Source organism: Ictalurus furcatus, chromosome 3 (genome assembly GCF_023375685.1).
Source record: "Ictalurus furcatus strain D&B chromosome 3, Billie_1.0, whole genome shotgun sequence".
NCBI lineage: Eukaryota > Metazoa > Chordata > Actinopteri > Siluriformes > Ictaluridae > Ictalurus > Ictalurus furcatus.
In genome coordinates, this window is record NC_071257.1 from 28,202,718 (window position 1) to 28,225,101 (window position 22,384).

General features: G+C 38.4%; 1 protein-coding gene across 6 annotated transcripts; it reads left to right on the forward strand.

Moving 5' to 3' along the window:
- The first annotated feature begins 208 nt into the window (after positions 1-208).
- On the forward strand, positions 209-21,660 carry ssrp1b (structure specific recognition protein 1b). 6 transcript variants are annotated; one of them, XR_008385619.1, is made up of 19 exons: positions 209-274; positions 889-984; positions 1,295-1,475; positions 2,089-2,274; positions 2,357-2,462; positions 2,789-2,982; positions 4,145-4,245; positions 4,415-4,544; positions 6,563-6,666; positions 6,890-7,018; positions 7,159-7,380; positions 9,533-9,605; positions 11,723-11,855; positions 11,940-11,985; positions 12,113-12,233; positions 14,773-14,940; positions 15,492-15,572; positions 15,820-16,717; positions 16,840-17,236. XR_008385619.1 is itself a non-coding variant. In XM_053621875.1 (19 exons), the coding sequence occupies exons 2-19, from the start codon at positions 953-955 to the stop codon at positions 20,089-20,091; spliced, it is 2,253 nt and encodes a 750-aa protein (XP_053477850.1). In that variant the 5' UTR covers positions 209-274; positions 889-952; the 3' UTR covers positions 20,092-21,660. The 6 variants fall into 6 exon arrangements, 5 of the variants coding, with proteins under 5 accessions (XP_053477850.1, XP_053477852.1, XP_053477854.1 ...); XM_053621875.1 differs by lacking the exons at positions 15,492-15,572; positions 15,820-16,717; positions 16,840-17,236 and adding exons at positions 17,243-17,331; positions 17,940-18,111; positions 20,026-21,660; XM_053621877.1 differs by lacking the exons at positions 1,295-1,475; positions 15,492-15,572; positions 15,820-16,717; positions 16,840-17,236 and adding exons at positions 17,243-17,331; positions 17,940-18,111; positions 20,026-21,660.
- Positions 21,661-22,384: the final 724 nt, after the last annotated feature.

The following is a 22,384-nucleotide window of genomic DNA, read 5'->3' on the forward strand; positions in this document are numbered from 1 at the left end:
TGGGTAGCTTTACACTACATGAGTGACCAAGTCGGATTTTTATCGCAAAGTTTACTTTTTAACTTTGTATTCAACTTTGTCTTAGTAAAGTGCTGCTTGAGTGCTGATGTTTATTTTGGGGAAGACCCCCCCCCCCCCCCCAAGACCTGTCAACTCTTGAGCGAAAACGGTTAACTGTGTAGAATCGACTCCAAAGCTTTAGACTCGACTCGTGAATCTTTTTTGGGATCGACTCCCAGCTCTAGGGAACAGGTCTACTGCTGCTGAAGAAACAGTAATGCTGATAACGTTATCTAACTATATTATCCAGCCTATTAATAACTAACGAGCAGAAGTGTATTTGATCAATTATTTCCGCTTCGGTGTGTCCCTGTGGTATGAAAAGAAAAGCTAGCATGGTTTGCTAGGAAGCCCCACTGAAATGGCTAAAGAAGCTAGCCTAGCTGCATACTAAAACCGTTATTAGCACTAATATTCAGCTAGCTAGCGTGTGCTGTCACTGTATGATGCTGTGAAGTGTTGTACTATAGCCAGCTGCATGGGCAGATCACTGAGAGAGCTATGCTGAGCTGAACTCTTGCACTCTCTGAGCAGTAATTCAACCACCTTCACGTTTTTAGTTACTACACCGAGCAAAACAATTCAGTATATCATCACTCCTGTCACATAGATATAATATTTCCTATAGTTATGTCCTGTCTTGTCTAAACATCTGCTCTGTTTCAAAGTTTTGCACAGACAGTTTCCACGCATGATTCTGAGTATAAGCTGTTTTACCATCCCAACACCACCGTAAACCATCTGTATCCTGATTAAGGACCTCTTATGTTGTTGTTTTTTAACCATACACTGATATGAACACTGATTACTTTCCTCCTACCAATGCAGATTGTGATCATCGCTGGGACGTGAGTCAGCGAAGTCGCTGCCATGACTGACATTCTGGAGTTCAATGACATTTATCAGGAGGTCAAGGGTTCCTGGGTGAGTAGAAAGTCTTATAAAGGTTTTCAAGGTCCATGTGTAGTTAACAAAACGTGTCTTGTGGAGATGGGTGAAATAAGAAAATATAAAAAATGTATTAACGTCGTGTTATCTGAACTCTTTTGGTACTCGAGTAACTGGACATTTCTTTAGATTTTTATTTTTTTAGATTTGTTTTTCATTTGCTTGTTTAATACCTTTTTTTTATGTTGAATAAAAAAATCAGGATGTATAAATATGTTAGTGTCTATAGCAATTTATATGACAGTTTAAGAAGTCTTAAAAGTCTGTTATTGTTCATATGGTGAAGTTTTCCCAAGGAGCAATTATGGAAGGAGTCTCCAGTGTCAGTCAGAGGTGAAGCTGTAACTGTATGTTTTCCAACATGGGGAACGTCTTCAGGACCGAGGACACCTTGCTTTGCGGTTTCAGGCTTCTTTTTTTTTTTGTTCAATTTATTAACTTCAAGAGAGAGAAAAGAAGTGAGGCTGGTGAGGGAACAGCTGTTTAGCTGTTATAACACAAATGATAACAGGGGTTAACTTGTTTCGCAGGTATTCCACAATATTAAATCTAAATGAATAGATTATTAAAATACTAAATGTAAATGGATAAAAAGTATCATGTGTCATTATTTAATAAATAAACACTTTGAGTCGTTGGAGAAACACTTTGGTACTTGCTGTTATAGGAAAACGAGCAGGGCAGTAACAGTTACTCTGCTGTGTGGGCCATATCACAACACCCTGTCATATTATCCAATAACAGCATGCCCCCCCGTATTTTATTCCTTACATATCATCCTCCCGTAACAAAGTAAATGTGCTGTTTGGAGTAACTACAATAGTCTAGATAGGTTATTACTTTTATGTTATTTCTCCACTGTACATTTTTATGTCACATAATTATACCTGCATAAGCATAATTCATTATTAGCATATTAGTCAGACCCGTTATATCGTCCACCGCTGACTTGCAGTGGAAATATATAATAATGTAAGAGCATGTTTATGAAGTTATAATTATGTGATAGAGTGTTTGTAAAACCTGCATTGACTTCCATGACTCATTGTCTTGCCTTTTCAATTCTGCGTCTTGCTGTAGAATGACGGGCGTCTGCGTTTCAGTAAGCAGATGGTGGTGTATAAAAGCAGTAAGACGGGCAAGGTGGACAGTATCCCTGTCCCAGAGCTCAGTCAGGCCCAATGGAGGAGAGTCTGCCTGGGCCATGGCATCAAACTCTCCACCAGCACCGGACACGTGTACAAATACGATGGCTTCAAAGATACTGTGAGTCTGAAGGCTGTGCCAGCTGAAAACAGAAGCAGTCTATAAGCTTAATTTGATATTTCTGTCACTTTGGTTTCTCCAGGACTTTGAAAAAATCTCAGAGTATTTCAAAGATAATTACAAAGTGGAGCTGACTGAGAAAGACATGTGTGTGAAAGGCTGGAACTGGGGCACTGCTAAATTCAACGGTCAGCAAAGCTTCTTATTGTTTGATCGAAAGGTTGATATTATTTGATAATGTGGACTGTGAATATTTTAAATGTCAAGGTGTCATTTCAGATATGCAAACTGTGAAGGTTATACCACAATGCTGCAGAATTCTTGATTTTGATTGGTCAGAAGGTGTTTCTGACGTGCTGTTATTGAGAAATAATCGACTTCAGGGTGATAACAGTAACTTTGATTCATGCCAGGCTGCATCACACCACTCTGTTGTTTGTTATTTTCCTATAACAGCATTCCCCATTGTGTTTTATTCCTTATCTCAATATATCTGTGTGTGTGCTGTGTTTAGGCCCATTGTTGTCGTTTGAAGTGAGTGACACTCCTGTGTTTGAGATCCCGCTCTCCAGTGTATCCCAGTGTACCACTGGAAAAAATGAAGTCACTCTAGAGTTTCATCAGAACGATGATACAGAGGTGTCACTCATGGAGGTGCGTTTTTACGTCCCGCCCACTACAGGAGATGAGGGGGCGGACCCTGTAGAGGTGAGACATAGTGTGTGCGTGTGTGTGTGTGTGTGTGTGTGTGTGTGTGTGTGTGTGTTGGGCAATACGTAGTTCCCAAATGTCCCCATGGTTTTATTTTAACCACTCTATTGCTGAAGCAGGCATTTTACCCATTAAAAATGTGATCTTAATATTTTTCCTACTACAGCCAGTAGATGGCGCACTTTTCCACAAAAAGGAAGGAGACCAAATAATCCAACACAGAGTTAACTGTGTGTTCAAGAAAAACCTTGTTACAGCAAGCATCAGGGTTTTCATAGTAGGAAACTATTAATATAATCAATAAATCAATATGATTGATAAATAATCATAGAGAATAAACATTAGGTCTAATATAAAATCTCACATTTGCAATCGTTCTGAAGACAGTATACTTGAATTTGCCTTTTGTAGTCTCACAGACACTGAACTCTTTAAAAAATTCAACACAGTGCATCGTGTGTAAGAAATGTGTTGCTGTTTAAAATAGTTTTGTTTTATTAGACAGTGGTTTTGACAGAAAATGCATGAATTAATGAACTCTTTCTGTCTTGTCTGCTATCTAATCCACTCTGACTGCAAATGTATGAATGCATGAAAATTACTCTGAACTCATTATGGCTAGAAAGGTTGGCTATTTTCTAGCCATAATGCTTAAATATCCAGAGGTCAGAATATGGAATATGACACCACTTGCATGCACATGACACAGACACACAGTAAGTGTAAAGTCTATGTGCTTCCTACAGCTTCACACACTGCAGTGGATAAAGTCTTAAAGCTCTTATAGATAGATTTAAAAAAATCATATATGTTTTATTTAAGTGGACTTGTATCCTTCAGATTACTGACTACGTTTACATGCGCATCAAATTCCGTTTAAGGTCTATATTCGGGTTGCAGCCATATTCCGAATATGATGTTTATATGCGTACAGGCATCGGAATATTCGATTAATATCAGAATATGGATGTGCGCTGACTAAAACATGGGTTATATTCTAAAACTAGAAACATTAAAAAAAGTAAAAGAATAGCTAAAAATAAAATCCCTACGAAAGCTGAACTTCCTTTTTACTAAATACACGGTGTGTCTCAACTATACACACCGTGATACACTATAATATTAACATAATAAATGGTTTACTGTGCTGTTGTTTCAGGCATTTGCCCAGAATGTTCTTTCTAAGGCAGATGTGATCCAGGCTACAGGAGACGCTGTGTGTATTTTCAGAGAGCTGCAGTGTCTCACACCCAGGGGAAGGTACACACATACTGTCCATACACACTTACAGACACGAATAGCATGCTCCGTTTTGGTCATTTTTATTATAAATAATTATAAATGTCAATATTCAAATAAAGTGTTAAGATTAAGATAAAGTATTAATTGCGTTGGTGGGATTAAATTTCTTGTTTCTCTCTGTTGGCAGGTATGATATTCGTATCTACCCCACCTTCCTACATCTGCATGGTAAGACGTTTGATTACAAGATCCCCTATACCACAGTGCTGCGCCTCTTCCTGCTCCCACACAAAGACCAGAGACAGATGTTCTTCGTGGTGAGTGAAGGGTCTCAAAGTGTAAAACTCTCGTTTATGACACGGCTTCTCGTTAAAGAGGACACTGCTTTGATAAAGATGGAAAATGCTTTTTACTTGGTACACGATGATGATGAAGTCGTAAAGAAGTAGTAAAACCCGTTAAAGGTTTTTAGTACCTCTGGTTCAGAGCTGGGGCATTCCGAGTCTGCCGTTTTATGAAGAATTAGTAAAATGGATAAATATGGAAAAATATTGTAAATATTATATATGAAGATTTTTTTTTTCAAGAAAAAATATACATATTAAGGGAAAACGTCTGAACTGACTTTCAGTGTAACAGTCTTGATTACAGTTCTAACATGAAATGTTTCAGTACAAACAAAAAAATTCACAATTAAAAATAGCAAACCAGTGTCTGTGGCATATTTGTAAGAAAATTACCTTTTTCCTGTTTTTTTGACCCATGATAGGAACCACACAAAGGACCACACTAACTGGGAGACAGATAAGCAACACCAAGAGTCTTTCACGTCTGTAATCGTGCAGTGTGTCAAAAATTCAACCTTATTTAAATCTAACTTTTTCCTTTAAGGAGAGTGAGAGCTTAGCCCTGCTAGCCCATTTATTCAAAGCCAGCCCTGGACCAATATCTGAAGAAGAATGTAGTCAGTATTTGAAGTAATAAAAAATGGTAAGGGTAGAGATGGCACCAATCCAATACACAGTATCGGTATCAGGTCAATACCAGCAAAATAAAAAAATGGTGAATTGGACTTAGGGGGAAAACACATCAGATATCAAATCGTGCAGCAAACAGCAAAGATTGGAATTGGATTTGGAAAAGAAAAGACAGTTTGTTCTTTCGTTAGGATTGTTTTAATTATGTTTAGGAGTTATTTTATTTTCAGTGTGAGTGATTTCTGTGTGAAAGAGTTTAACTGTGAAGTGTTGTAGTTAAAGAAAAACTGCCACAATAACCAGAGGTGAGATGGATTCAAATGCAGTAGAGCGTATATTTATTGAAACAGGCAGGCAGACAAATCCAAATCGAAAGGCAATGTCAAGGTCAATAAACAGGCATGGGTCAGGCAAGGCACTATCGGCACAAACAGGGCAAAGACAAAACTCAAAGAACCAAGATATTACAGTAGCAAAGTGAAAACCGAGATAATAAACACAGGTAAATAAGGCTTGGTAAATATCTGAGCATTTAGTTTGCAAATTTATGTTAATGAAAGTCTCACTTTTAAAGTGTGTGTGTGAGTGTATTCAGCCCGAACGTGTCAATAGCGGTGGGTTCTGGGTAGCGGGTAGCGTAGTCTGAGGCGGCTGTGTATTCTGGGGAACTGAGTTCACAGATGGTGTTGGCTTGACAAAAACATTTGGAAGGTTATTTGTATTGGCTGATACTCAAGGTTTCAGTGTCACTATCGGTATTGGGAACAAAAAAAAAATTATATTGTGCCATCTCTTGAAAGTACAAATTGCAGCTCATTACACAAAATCTGCAGAGAAACACCACTTTTTTAATCAGCTGTGCTGCAGCCATTTCACAATGTTTTGTTTTCTTTTATTAATTGGTGCATATAAATGAATAATGTAGAATATATAATGTGAACTATGCATTAAATGTTATTTATTTATTTATATGTTATTATTGCTTTGGATGAATTGGTAATAATCCCTTCCTCGTGGCCGCAAAGTGACAGGAAAGGGTGGGGTGGAAATGTTACGGGAAATGTCGGAAAGGAGAGCGTGAGTTACATGGAATTCTTTGACCATATTTCACTACACGCTTCAACAGACAGTAATGCTGTTTGCTTCGTCACCGACGGAATTCAACTTTAACTTTAACTTGAAGCGATAAACAACAAAGGTTTATACCAAATTGTGTCTGTGGATGTATATACAAAAATCACCTGCCATGGCCTTTACTTAGAAGTAGTAGAGTAATGGATGATGGCTGATACAATGTATGTAAGCAGTGCTTCTCAGGCTTTAGGAGCTCATCGTTTTTCTTATCTCTGCTTTAACAGATCAGTCTGGATCCCCCCATTAAACAGGGACAAACCCGCTACCACTTTCTCATCCTGCTATTTTCCAAGGACGAAGACATCAACCTCACCCTCAACATGAGCGAGTGAGTGAGCAAGAGTTGGAGAGTTGGAGGAAAGAGTAAGATGGAAAAACTTTCAAACCTGAAAGTGGTTCATAAGAGACATGTTAAGTTAGAACGTGATTGACAGACAGAGGACCAAGACGTGGACTAAGAAGATGCATTAAATGGAGCTGTTCAATAAAGACTGAATTCATTTTGTAAGCAGTCGTAAATGCTCTCATGGTGGCTTTTCTCTCCGTTGCAGGGACGAGGTAGAGAGGCGGTTTGAGGGAAAGCTGACTAAGAACATGTCTGGCTCTCTATATGAGATGGTCAGCAGGGTTATGAAGGCTCTAGTCAACAGGAAGATCACAGTGCCTGGAAACTTCCAGGGGTAAAACAGACACATGTACACAAACAAACACACAACACGCTCACATTCTTACAATTCGCTAATACATCAAGTAGTTATGTCATATTCATATAACCATATTCGTTTTTTTTGCACAACACACTTTCTTTGTCTCATTGCAGTCACTCTGGTGCTCAGTGTATCACTTGCTCCTATAAGGCCAGCTCAGGGCTGCTGTATCCTCTGGAGAGAGGCTTCATCTACGTTCACAAGCCGCCGGTGCACCTGCGCTTTGAGGAGATCGCCTGTGTGAACTTTGCCAGGGGCACCACGACCACACGCTCCTTTGACTTTGAAATTGAGACCAAACAGGGCAACCAGTACACCTTCAGCAGTATTGAAAGGTAGAAAGGCTGTTTCCCATGATCACAATTCTCTATTCAAATGTATGCTTTAAAAGATTTCTATTGATGGATAATAGAAACCAAGCCAGACTCCATGATTTCAATGCTTTAGAATGAACTCCCATGAGTTTGACATCATCCTTTGTCACTGATGAGTTTTGAGGCTGGTGGTCTTAATGAAATACCCATCTGATTTTCAACCTAATCACTGTCTACCACATCTATAGTTCAATTCAATTCAGTTTTATATGTATCGTGCTTTTAACGATGGACATTGTCCCAAAGCCGCTTTACACAAATATATAAATTCAGAATATAAATTTTAAATGTATGAATTTGTCCCTAATGAGCAAGCCAGAGGCGACAGTGGCAAGGAAAAACTCCTTGAGACGATATGAGGAAGAAACCTTGAGAGGAACCAGACTCCAAAGGGAACCCATCCTCATCTGGGTGACAACGAATAGCACGATAATAAATAAGTCCCTTCTATAAATGCGCTAATACTACATGTTCAAATAGTGCAGTTGTGTAACCAGGGAAATTCATTACAGTTTTTACATGAAGTCTGTTTTGTTGAACTTCTCCACAGTTCACTGATGGAGACTTGAGCACAAAACTGTTTGTGGCAATAGCAATTTGTAGCATAACTGTTCACAAGAGTTGAGGTCCAAAGCCATCCCCATGGTCTTCAAGTGGCATAGTGTATGGAGGATTACAAAGGACAAAAAATTTTAATATGATTCCCAACCCAGAGGAAAAAAGGATAAACTATTTGCTTAAAACTGACTTGTGAGTTTTCTGAGTGATGCAACAGAAAAGTGTTTGCCCTATCATTGAAGCTCACAGGGTCAAAGGCCCAGTGATGCCACAGCTATCCGTTGCCAGGGGCCAAGCGAGGAAAATTGGCTGTGCTCTCTGTGTAGGAGGGATGGCATGGCATCCTCACTTATCACTCACTCACATACTTATGATGGAAGCCTATGGGCAGTTGAAAATATGCTACTATATATTATAATTTGAAAATTGAGCGCTATGACTGCTGTACTTTAACAGTAATGATTTTAGGAAGAGGCAGACATGAGAGGTCTTACAGTACCACACCCATTTAAATTTTCAGCACTGGAGAAATAGATTTACTTTTTCAAAACCACAAATTTTTTTTCTTTCTGAAAAAGTACTTCCATCTCTGCCAAATTTTGTAGGTTTAGAGCTTATTTACAAATACTTTTGACTGAGGCAAGGAGTATCCATTGAAATAATTGCAACCTACTCCAGTCTTTGTTACGTTGTTCTATCACCATTGGACTTTATCTTTACAATACCTCTCAGTAGGTATAAGGTCTAGTAGCATAGATTTGAATTTATATAAATCACACCAAACTACCAATATTATACAATAACTGATCATAAATGAGTAATTATCTCCAGGCATGCTGCAAGACCTTCATAAAAATTGACAATTACACAAACACTACAAAACCCTTGAGGAGATTATGCAAGGTAATTCACTCACTACTTTTACAGTCATTTACGGAAAATTAGTCACATGCTGCGTCCCAACTTACACTATGCACTAAAAGTATGTACTCTTTTTGTGAAGAAAAAGTACATACATTCGTGTGTGTAGTAAAAGAGTATGCAAGTACTGGGACATACTGACACGTCATGTAACGGAAGAGAACGTTGTTGCCGCGTTACGCACACTGTCACCGTAAACAAACTCCTCATTGCATTTCAGCTTTTCTTCATCCATTATTCCTTATATAATTTATACTATATAATTTAATTGACCATTTTCTTGATTTAGCCTTCCCTTGTCCGACACGTTCGCAGTTTGAATTTGCCGTAGCAAACCGTCACAAATCTTCTCCACCCTCGCGCAAGGAGTCGTACGCAATATTAGCTGGAAAAAGTGTTCATGGATCCACACTTCGTAAAATCACCCGGAAATAATACACCATCCGGGTACCTAGGGGATCCTCATTTCAACGTACTGTGATTTGGGACACACTAATTCTAATCTCGTGCACTATTTAGGACGGATAGTAGGCGAATTGGGACGCAGCAAGCAACACAAGAATGTGACAGCATGCAGTTTTAACGCGCTGGTCTCTCAACCCACTGCTCTCCTTTTCTTTATTCTTCCCTTTAGAGAAGAGTATGGAAAGTTGTTTGATTTTGTCAATGCTAAGAAACTGAGCATCAAGAACAGAGGCTTCAAAGAGGTAGGTCATTTCGAGTCCAGCGTATCATTTGCATGCACCACGTATCATCAGAATCATATCTTCAGAATGTGAACCCCACATACTGTATGTTTGTTGTCCTCAGTAGATGAACTCATTCTCCTCTGTGTCTTTGTGTTGTGTGTGTATGTTTGTGTTCCTGTAGAAAAAGGTTGGTACGAGCCTTGTGGTTTGAGTGTTCTTTCAATTAAATGTTTGCTATGTGTTCATTTATGAGAGTAAATAACAGCAACATGTGTCGTCTGATACGGGGTGCCTGCAGGTCCTTAAATCTTCATTAGTTTGAAATGATATTTTCCAAATGAAAGACTTAATACACATTAGATTTTCATTTCAGGTTTGCATAGGCTTAAATTTTAGGCTGCAAAATTTCTGTTAATCCAGAAAATTTCTACCAAAAGCGACAAGACTGTATGAGTACACTCATATATCTGCTGTACATGTTCGTGTGAACGAGTTGTTACTATAGAAACGATTTGTTAACGTGAGCAATTTACTATAAACCTGTGATTTGAATTATCTTCGGTACTACTCTAGAGCTGCTGTTAAAGAAAATGAATCACCCCCTTCTGATCACTCAGAAAAAAGTCATTAAAGCGTTTGCCCTATCAAATCCCGACGACGCCATGGCATTCCGGTAAAACTGCCCACGCTCTCTGGGTGGGAAGATACTCTCTCTCCCCTGTCAATCACATCGACACTAGCCAATCATAGGCGTCTTCGAGCTCATGTACACTCCACTCCGAAATGATTGGAACAGCAAGGCCAATTCTATTGTTTTTGTTATACAGTGAAGACATTTGGGTTTGTGATCAAAAGATACATTTGCTCCACCGAAGGTGCCATGTTTTAATTTGTTTAACACATTCAGATGTAAATATTGGAAATGAAAGCTGATATTCTGATCTATCGTCTCGAACACAAATCTGTTCAATGTACAACAAAAAAAATAGAATTACTTTCAAAGGGGACTGTATGTGGAAGGGGGGCGGATAGCGCTTTCTTCCGTGTGTGTTAATAAGTTCGGAATGATGTGGTTGGTTGACTTAACGTGTCACGGAGGAAGCACATGATAACCTTCAATCTCCCAGGCCAAGATTAACTTAGGGAGAAAATCAGGGGTGGGTGGGTTGGGGACAAAGGGGGGGGGGCTGCATTTGGTATTGTGAAGGTCTTAAAATGTACAACTTTAGTTTGAGGATACCTGCAGATGCCCTTCGCTGTTATGTAAAGCACTCTGGTGCACAATTTGCTTGGTCTTGACTGAAACATCTTTGGGATGCAGTGGTTGTGTTCAATACATCCAAAGATTTACAGACTTTATACTATATACACTACCGGTCAGAAGTGTGGAGACACTTGTCTGAAATGTTTCTCATGATCTTAAAAACCTTTTGATCTGAAGGTGTATGATTAGATGTTTGGAGTCTGTGTTGTAGACAAAAATATAATTGTGCCAACATATTCATTTCTTTCATTAGAAAACTAACATTTTATTTACAAAAAAAATACTTATTTAAACGGATGATTTGGAGATAAATATTCCAAAAAGCAGCCAATAAGAGTCCATCATAGATGGGAACTCTTTTAATACTTTTTAAAAAGCGTCTCAGGGAAATTCCTCAAGAAATCGGTTGAGAAAATGCCAAGAATACATTTCTGGAAATTCTAGACATTATTTTATTTTGGATTTTTTATCACAACATAATTCCCTTAGTTCCACTTGTTTTATTCCACAGTTTTGATGACTTTATTATTATTCTAAAATGTGGGGAAAAATAAAGAAAGAATGAGCGTGTCTAAACTTTTGACCGGTAGTGTACATCAGTAACCATTTATATTGTATATCAAGGAGTCTGTACATGGCAGATTCATGTCAGTTATGTGTATTATGACCACAACCATTGCTCAAGGGATTGGAAAAGATTATGGGACAACTATGTGTTTTTAATAATAAGAATGGCTGTAGTAAAATGTCTGTGTTATAACTGATCTGGGAAAGGGCTTTAGTGTGAAAACCATGACTAACCTTGAGATTGAATGCATTTTGTAGTGTCTGTATAGTTACAATGCAATTGATTTCATTTCCATGATGTCAGGGTATGAAGGTCAGAGACGACATGTACAGTGACTCGGACGAAGATCAGCATGACGCTTACCTGGAGCGCATGAAGCAGGAGGGGAAGATCCGTGAGGAGGCCAACGACAGCGATGACTCAGAGGCTGGCAGCGGTGAGTGACGGCTGACCCAGCCAATCAGAGAAGCCGTATATATGACTGTAAAGGTCTAAACACTGACTCACTCTCTCATCACAGATGAATCATTTAACCCCGGAGATGAAGATGATGACGTTGCAGAAGAGTATGTGGTTTTGAAAAAAATCTCTGTTCCCTTACTTGAATATTTCTAGCATTGTGGTTAGTGTGAAGATAAACTGGAAAATATATGTTGTGCTTTTCCATGATGTGTGTGAGTCTGTGTGTTTCAGGTATGACAGTAAAGCCTCAGAAAGTGAAAGTAGTGCTGAAGATGCAGACAGTGAAGAAGACAGGAGGAAGAAACCAGTCAAGAAGGCCAAAACTGTGAAGGAGGGAAAGCACAAAAAAGAGGTGAATAGAGTGAATAGAGTTAGCACGTTTGCCTCACATCTCCAGGGTTCGAATCCTGCCTCAGCCCTGTGTGCATGGAGTTTGCATATTGTACCCGTGCTTCAGGGGTTTCCTCCGGGTACTCCGGTTTCCTCCCCCAGTCCAAAAACATGCATTGTAGGCTGATTGGCATTTCCAGATTGTTTGTAGAGTGTGAATGGGGGTGTGATTGTGCCCTGTGATGAGTTGGCACCACGTCCAGGGTTCCCTGGGATAGGCTTCAGGCTTCCCACGACCCTGTGTAGGATTAGCAAAATTACAGAAAATGGAAGGATAGATGGATGACTTAAAGTCACTCTAACCCTGAGAAAGCATTATGGGGGAATTAACCTCATCAGCATGTACAGACTTACAGTCCCCACACCTTTCCTCTGTGTTTCAGTGTAGTTACTGAATAATTCAAAAACTGAATGATATGCTTTAAAAGGTGCTTTTGAATTACCACCCCAATTCTGAAGTTGGGGCAGTATGGAAAACACAAAAAACAAACAAAAAGAGTCATTTGAAAATTCAATGCACACTGTACTATATTGAAAACACATTATTAACACATGATTTGATGTTTTACCTTGTGAATTTATTTTTGAAAATATACACTCATTTCAAATCTGATGACTGCAACACACTCCAAAAAGGTTGGGACAGTCGACTGTTTACCACTGTGTAACATCACCTTTTCCTTTAATAACACTTATTAAGTGTTTGGGCACTGAGTGAAGACACCAGTTGGGTAAGTTTAGCAATTCGAATTTCCCTCCATTCATCCGTTATACATTTCTTCAGCTGCACAACTTTATGGGGCCTTCATTGCCTTATTTTGTGCTTCATAATGCACCACACATTCTCAGGACTGCAGGCAGGCCATGCGAGCACTCGCACTCTCTGCTTATGCAACCATGCACTTGTAATCCGGGCAGAATGTGGTTTGGCGTTGTCCTTCTCTGAATGGCAGCATGTTGCTCCAAAATGTGTACATATCTTTCTGCATTAATGGTGCACTCACAGATGTGCAATTGACCCATGCCATGGGCAGTGACACACCCCCATACCATGACAAATGCTGGCTTTTGGACCTGACACTGATAACAGCTTGGATGGTCCTTTTCCTCCTCAGTGTTGATGTATGGCTTCTGCTTTGCATAGTAAAGCCTTAACTTGCATCTGTGGATGCAGCGGCGAATGGTGTTGACTGACAAAGGTTTACCAATGTATTCCTGAGCCGGTGTCAGGATATCCATTACAGAATAATGATGGTTTTTAAGATAGTGATGTCTGAGGGATCGGATACCTCGCGCATTCAGAAGTGGTTTTTGGCCTTACCCTTTACGCACCGAGATTTGACCGGGTTCCTTGAATCTTTTACTTACATTATGCACTGCAGAAGGTGAAATGCCCAAAATCATACCAATTTGTCTTTGGGTAAGGTTGCTCTTAAAGTGTTGGATTATTCGCTGATGCTGTTGGCAGATTGGCGAACCTCGACCCATCTTTGCTCTTGGAGGACTAGGCCTTTTTTGGAGGCTCCTTATATACTATGATTAGACGATTGTCTCACCTGTTTCACATCACCTTCTTATTTCAACTTGTCACGTCGCTATTAGTCCTAAATTGCCCCTGTCCCAACTTTTTTGGAACATGTTCCATGCATCAATTTCAGAAAAAACTTTTTTCTTCAAAAAACAATGCAGTTGATTATGTAAAACAAATACAAGTCAAAGTACATTTGCAAATCACTCCTCTTCGTTTTTATTAGCATTTTCCATTCTGTCCCAACTTTTTTGGAATTGGAGTTTTACTGAACACGTTACAGACAAGTGTTATTGTTTCAGAAAATACGTTACACTGCAAAAGTCATAGGTATACAAATTTTTTTTTGCATACATTTGGACATACATGCCCATTTTATGTCTACTGTTTTTGGGGTTTTTTTTTTTAGTATTTTTTAGTATTAGTAGAAAAAAGATTTCCAAACATACTATTTTATTTTTTAATTCATTTACAGTTACAGAGAATGTATGTATTTTGTTAAGTCATTGGTAATAGAACATATTTCTGATAAGAGAAAGCACTGAGGTCCTCTGGGATTTTATCTGTAAGAACTGTAGCATGAAGTCTGGAGCAACCTGCCATCCAGTTTCATTAGAAAACTGCACAACTGTGTACCTAAGAGAAATTATGACATTTTAAATGCCAAAGCAAATTATAATTATAATTTTCAGCAGGTACTTATTTCTGTTCAATATAGTAATTAATGTGGCACCCACATTTTTTCAATCCATATTTTTAAAGGCATCTTCAAATTTCTTTAGATGTGCTAAGATGTTTGCATAGTGCTGCATATTAACATAATCTGGATTTCTTGATGAGGTTAAAAGTGTGGACACTTTTTGTTTGTTGACTTATTTTTTATGCTGATGGAGCATAACTACAGTCTTACTAGCAAAGTGTTAGTGTTTAATTTGTGTTTAATCTACTATATATATTTTTTGGGCATGTACAGAAGAAGACAAAGGACAGCAGCGCCCCCAAGCGGCCAATGAGTGCCTATATGCTGTGGCTAAACTCCAGCAGAGATCGCATTAAAGCAGAAAACCCTGGAATCTCAGTCACTGAGATTTTAAAGAAAGCCGGTGAGATGTGGAAGCAACTGAGCAAAGACAAGAAAGAGGTGACCGATGCCTTTTTCCCCCTTCTACATCTGCTACCCCTGTTTTCATGTCGTATACCCAAAATGTCCGATCTGTCCTTCACTTTATGAAACCATGGACAGGGTTCGCACAAGATGCTAAAAGTGCTTAAAGTACTTGATTTTAGCCATTTGAAATTTAAGTACCTGGAAAATCTATGTCTTTTGTGTGAAAGTGCTTAAAAGTGCTTAAAATGAAAATGTCGTCATGTTTATATTTTCACAGCACATCAATAACAATGCTCAGAATTATTTTTCTATTTTTCTTTTTTATTATGGGTCTTCTGGGAAGATTTAATTAGTCCACCCTAAATATTCGCACATTTTCCTTTATTTTTATTTGAGGTGTTTTGGTTTCTGTTGGTTAAACAGCTTGGGTCAGCATGTAAATATACCTGGTAAATGTAAATTCAACCTAGCATGGTTGGAAATTGATGTATACAGGAACTGGCTTTTGACAAGAACAATGTCCACTGTGCTCTTTGCAAACTCTGTTAAAAAAAAATAAACATAAAAGATTTCGACCTGGCTAGCATGAGCGAGTCACCTCTGAAGAACAGCATGACAGACCACTCGGGATCATCGTACTCTGTCAACCAATTCAAAAGGAACAGGTAAGAATCGATACTATATATATATATATATATATATATATATATATATATATATATATATATATACATATATATATATAAATATTTTACCCAGTACTTCTTTTATGATAAAAGTAAATATAAATAAATGTTACAATAAGTACAATGTGTCCCAAAAGACTCCATACACTTTTTAGCAAAATTTCTTCCAAAATTATTTATAACTATATGTATATATATATTTTTTCTTTTCTTTTTTTCTAGATAGCCTTTAAGAACACGTTTGACAAAAGAAGAACGTATTGAAATCTGAATCAGAAAGTTGTCACAAGGATGCCATGGACAGGAAATATGGCAAGCACATCACACATGACACTGTTGCCAAACTTCTTAACAAATTCAAAAAGACTGGAAGTGTTGCGGACCAACCAAGAAGTGGACGTCCATGAACATCCACTGACGAAGGCACAAACGTAGCCTGGCAAACATAGTCTCCTATTTATGGAGAAATTTGGCACATTGTAGAATGGTTCATTCTAATTAGGGAGTTAACGCTAATGTTAGCTAGTTTTATATGCTAACATGGCTTTGTCTGTATTCTAAAAGAAACTGCTATGTAGTCTGCACTATATCACACTAATGTTGGTAGCAGCTAGCTAATCTAAATTAGATTCAATTAAATATTACATTGCGACATTGGTGCATCACCTTCCTTATTCACAGTAACATTTGGTAACGTGTTCTCTACATCAACCTCCAGCTGTGCCATTCTCTTATGTTTGTGCCTCCAATGTGCACGAAATTTTTTAAAGAAAGTACCTAAAAATGCACACATTGAGTATCAACTTCCTTATTCACAGTAAGCTTTGGTAACTTGTTCTCTACATCAACCTCCAGCTGTGCCATTCGCTTATGTTTGTGCCTCCAATGTGCACGAAATTTTTTAAAGAAAGTACCTAAAAATGCACACATTGAGTAGAGTGTTGACTCTCGATGTGAAGGTAGACTTGAGTGATGCTACGGCATGCTACCTCTAACTATATCTATCCTGCTATTTTGCTTTTAATATGACAAAGCTCTAGAAAGATAATGAAAGAAATCGAACAGTGCTGGAAGTTGTAACGTGTCTCCCCGCAGCATTCGGCAACTGTCTGCATATCTTCATGGTAAACAATGTTTTCTCATTTTTAGATGGTGTCATAATGCGATACTGTACTGTGCTGCCACCTTTTAGAGTTTACAATGTAATCTTACCAGAGGGCAATACTTTTTTGTCCTCTCTTTACAGAGATCTCAAGCAAATGCCTCTTCAGCAGATTTTAGCTCATGGGGTATGCAACAGTGGCTCTTTTCTGTGGATGCTGAAAAATGTTACATCCCACTAAAGAGGAAAACTCGAAGTTATTTCAGCTTGTGTTTCCTGATAGTACACTAGCTATATCCTTTGAAATTCTTGCTACATGTGAAGAACTATTTTGAAAAGTTGCTGTTATTGTAATAAAGAGTCACTGATGTGAAATGCTTGTGTTTTGTGTGGTCCTTAAAATGTACTGGTGCTGGTAAAAGTCTTTGAAAGTTCTTGCGTTTTTATTCTAGGAACCCAGCATGGAAATACAGTCGTTTTTATTAGCGTGAACTGTATTTGCTTAAATTTTTTTTTTGTACGTTTCACTGTTTTCCCTGTTTGACAGGAGTGGGAAGGGAAAGCCGAGGAAGCAAAGAAAGAATACGAGCGAGCGATGAAAGAGTACAGAGAAAGCAGTGGAGGCACCTCAAAAAAGTACTTCACACAATCTGTTCACACAAACTCTGTTTAGAGTTACATTTAAAATGATTACTGCTGTATAACCTATCACATAATAGTCCTAGTTTAGCTCCAGTCAGAGCATGGTCATACATATGCAGGAGTTTTGATTAGTGGTTAGTCCAAGCCATGAAAAAAGTCAGCTTTGATCCAGATGTAGTCATACACAGTGTATTAGGTACGATCTGTCGCGATTTTTCTGCCTGTAATAATGCAAATGAACAGTCTAACAAACCATAATTGTTCTTTTTTTGTTCTATGAGCAGTCGACATATCTCAAATGTTATCTCAGATAAGTTTTCTGTGGGTATTTTTGTCCACCCAGTCTTTCACAGTACCATAGATCATAGAGGACAAAATAAACATGATTTCCCTGATTAATATGAATAGTCTCCATATATCAACCTCCTGATGAGTATGAGTATGTTCTCTAAAACTGCTAAACATATTTCTGTTCATGCTAAATGACTTTAATGGACAAGGCACTGTGGTAGCGTATAAAAGCTGTAATGACCTGTAATGGGGAAATAACCATTACTCATTTTTCATTTACTGTATATTATTTTCTCTTTTTCTTCATGAAGGGCAAAAAAGAAAGGAGGAAAGAGTGAGGAGAGGAAGAAAAAGAAGGTAGGTGGGGCAAGGGAGAGAGAGAAGAACAGGGCAGCTGGGAATGACAGCTTTAAGAGTCCAGAGTTCATCTCCAGTGAGGAGAGTTCGTCCGAGTCCACCCGGGGAAAGGGCCGCAAGCGCAAGGTGGGAACACGTAGACACAGACACACACATACACACACACAAAAACATATATAAATATTATTTTTATTTATCAATATGAGAACATACAGCATGGGTCATCAACCTGGTGGTCAAGTTGTGGCTCAAAGTGGATCAAAGATGCCATACTGTCATCGACAGTAAAAAAAAACAGTATTTTTAAAGACAAATGTCCAGACAAGTATGGATTTATTTTTGACTACATCAAATACAGAACATATACTGTATGGCCAAAAGGATGTGGACACCTGTCCCCCACTCCATATGCCTTCCCCAAACTGTTGCCACATAGTTGGAAGCACACAATTGTATATGATGTCTTTGAATTTGTAGCATTACAATTTCTGTTCACTGGAACTATGAGGCCCAAGCCAGTTCCAGCATGACAATGTCCCAGTGCACAAAGCAAGGTCCATGAAGACATGGTCTGCCGAGGTTGATGTGGAAGAAGTCAAGTGGCCCACTCAGTGTCCTGACCACAACCCCACTGAACACCTTTGGGATGAACTGCAACGCTGACTGCACCCCAGGCCTCCTCACGCAACAGCATTGCCCGACCGCACTAATGCTCTTGTGGATGAATGGGCAAATCCTCACAACCACACACAAAATCTAGTGGAACGCTTTCCCAGAAGAGTGTAGGTTATTATAACAGCAAGTGGGACTACTTCTGGAGCGGGATGTTCAAAAAGCACATATGTGTGCGACCCTCAAGTGTCTACAAACCTTTGGCCATATAGTATATGTGTCTCATCTATTCAGAGTCCATGTGGCTGGTCAAAAGTGGTTATGTGTCGAGCCAGTGCGAAACAAATCAATGAACTGTATTTTAGATCCTGACTTTTAATACCAATCCTAACAAATTTAAAAAATAAAAATAAAAAAAGCTTTTTCAAAAGGTTACTTCACGTCCAGTGGCTTTTTTGTCGTTGTCACTGTGTCAGGTGATCGACAAAAGGGCATAAAGCAGGCAAGGCAAAGCACAAAACGAGAAACTAGAAACGAGAACACATAACAGAAGCTTGGTACGGTGAAACACTCATTACCTCGAGTCTGAACAAAGACACACGACGGGTTTAAATAACAAGCATAATCAGGGGTGTAACACAAAACAGCCATGATTATCGAGACCACATGTCGGAGACATCCAGTGATATAACAGGGAGGAGACAGGACAAACAATAATGACTACACGTGTGGGATGTAAACAAAGTCACTGTCACTGAACCCAGAGCACGCACTGCCGCGCCTCGGGCTTCAGAGGGCACTGCTAGCTCCAGCGCTTTGTGTGAGGGAAAATTGTGACAACAGGACCACATAAACGTGTGCAAACATACGCAAACAGCGCGAGACAGTACAACAATTACTAAAAACAGGAAAATAGGCACAGTAAAGGACAGTACAGTTCCGACCAGTACACCGTTCTAGTGTGGAATAAAGTGCAAAAAGATGTAAACATGACATACTAATTAGCAGCAAAAATGCAGGTGGTCAGTACAGTATTTTGTTTGTTTTAGCAACAATAAAAGAAAGAAACATTATTTAGGATTACCTTGGTAATATTAAGCTTAATTTTAGCTGTAGGGTTTTCTTTAACCTTTAATTGAACCATATTAAAGAAAAGAATCTAATCGGCTGTCTCATATTGAAAAAAAAGTAGTTGTTGAAAATTGTTAAAATTGTAATGGCGTTAATTATGTAATAAATCCTGATGAATACATACACAGGTGTGGTATAATTGAATTCTTCATTTTTTTCTACTGTGAATCAGCCAGTGGCTGAAAGACTCATTAGAACTCTGATGCCCAATAAGAGTACCATTACTTATTGGTGAAAAAGAGCTTTTTATTCTGATGAATTGTTTACTGTTTCTCTGTGTCTTGACACACCCACCAGGGTTCGGATGATGAAGAGAAACAAGCGACCAGCACTCCCAGCTCAGAGGAGTCTGGCTCAGACTGAGATACTAGGGGCAAAATGAGAACGAAAGAAGACAGGATAATGGAGTCGTCCTGTCCCGGTCCCTTAAGAACCCCATAGGTTTTCTCTTTCATGTTCCCTCTCATTGTCCTGTTTGATCAATTTCAGTATGTATTCTATATAACACTAATGAGTATTACTTGTTAAACGGTTTAACTTTGATGTTAGAATTTCTAGCGAGTAGCAAATGTTGTGTAAATATAGTGGGGTTCATAAGTCTGAGACCACATTGAAAATCTGGGAGTTTTTTTTTTTTTATGTATTTAAATCCAGAAAGAACGTCTTATAATTTTGCCAATTCAATATTTAAGTTGTTACACAATTTCTTATTCACTGTTTAACTGTAAGCAAATTCACCATGTTCATATTCACCGTGTGAACGTCTTTTTACAAAATGTCAGATTTTCCATATCCCTGCCATTGAAGCATGTGTCCAGATGACACTCCGATGGATTTGATGTAGCATGGATCATCAGGTTTTACACAAACTTATGGAGTCCATGCCAGCTCGAGTGCACACTGTCATTAAAGCAATATATCATTTGTAATAAAAACTGAATACTTTGGGTTAAATTGAAAAAGAATACCAAATTGAAGCATTTTCACTAGTGGTCTCAGACTTTAGTAACCCACTGTCTTATGTAGGTCTGATCATTTTAAACAGGGATGTCAAACTCAAGTCTGCAGAAGGGCTGCACTGTGTTCTAACACAAATTCAGCTCATAAAGGCTTTGGAAATGAGCTGATCATTTGAATAAGTCGATAAATAATCCAAAATGCTTTGAGACTTTAAGGTGCTGTAGCCATTGAAGACTGGAGTCTGATACCCCTCAGGTCTAGTGTTACTTTTAAAATATTGCTTTTAAAAAGCTTAAAAGTTTGATTAGACATGTTTTGCTATTACATGAGAGAGTATATACCACAGCATTGTTGAATTCTCCATTCTGATTGGTCAGAAGGGGTTTTTCTATTACAGCAGCTCATTTTTTTTAATCATGTTTTTTTTTTACGCGCTCATTCTAATGCATCATTATTTCTATCGTAACAACTTACACAGGTATGGTGGATTAATTCTGTTAATTCGGCATTAACAGATTTTTTTTTTTATGTGCATATGGTGAAGTTTCTCTGAGGAGATGTTTATTTAACATTTTTCTTAGAAGGAGTCCGTAGTGCCAGCGCTTTGCAACAATCAGAGGTAAAGCTGCTTCTTTACGTTTTCCGACATGGGATGGAGAGCTTCACGTTTTATACGACGCGCTGCATTTTTGTCTTACAGAGAGTCTGATGAGGGAACAACTGTTTATAACATAAGTGGTAACATGAACTAACTTGTTTCACAGACATTCTTTAAACAGACAAAAAAATATGATGTGCCATCGTTTAATAAATAAAAATTGTTAGCACTGGCAAATTGCTGTGGTTAAAGAGGAATAAAAATAACGTAAGCGATGACAGGAAGTAACTTGTTTCACAGCGTTAAACCTAACTGTAAACTGACGAAAAGTACATGTATGACGGGTCATTGTTTAATAAATCATTATTTTAGTATCGGGAAAATGCTGTGGTGTATGAGGAATAATACACTTCGGGACGTACCGTTATTGGAAAATAATCAGCTTCAGGGTGGGAACATCACACCACCCTGTCTTTGATTATTTAACTGTAATAGCATGGCCTGTCATGTATTATTCCTTACAGAATAAACAAAAAACAAAAAAAAAGACAACCCCAGTGTACTTTTACATCATTGCTGATGATCATATTTAAATATATACTGTAAGTATTTAAGTGTTTACATTATTCTAGTGTTCATTATTGCCCTTTTTGTGGATGTTTAATCTCAGCCAAAATGTTAAAGTGTGTTCAGTCCGGTTTTTGAACAACAGACTGTAAGTGTACAAAACATAATTCTCATTAAAACCCATATTTTATATAAGGAGCTATAATCGTTTCTCTTCTTTCTGCTTCCTGATTCTAGATTTGTCTTTATGGTTTATTAATAGTATTGTTTTCCGCAGTGTGGTTTGCATCTTGGCTCTGTTCCGCCATCAACCGCACACGTATAGAGCAATCCTTTTTAAACATAATGTCAGTAAGTGGATGCCTCATTGTGGTTTTTGACAAGGAGAAGTGGAAAGAGTGTTTGGTTATGAGAAAAGCCTGTTTGAAATGTGGTTTGTCTAAGAGGTGGGGTAAGGAGCAAAACAGGAAGACAGGGAAGGGAGGCGGAGAGGTGCGGTCACGGAGGATGGGCAGATTTTAAGTTTAGCTG

Excerpts from the sequence above, each read along its gene's own strand:
- ssrp1b (XM_053621875.1), top strand. The coding sequence starts at position 953 with ATGACATTTATCAGGAGGTCAAGGGTTCCTGG. Across the intron at positions 7,381-9,532 it reads ACCTTCAGCAGTATTGAAAG|AGAAGAGTATGGAAAGTTGT; the intron begins GTAGAAAGGCTG and ends TCTTCCCTTTAG. Across the intron at positions 14,941-17,242 it reads TGAGCAAAGACAAGAAAGAG|GAGTGGGAAGGGAAAGCCGA; the intron begins GTGACCGATGCC and ends CCTGTTTGACAG.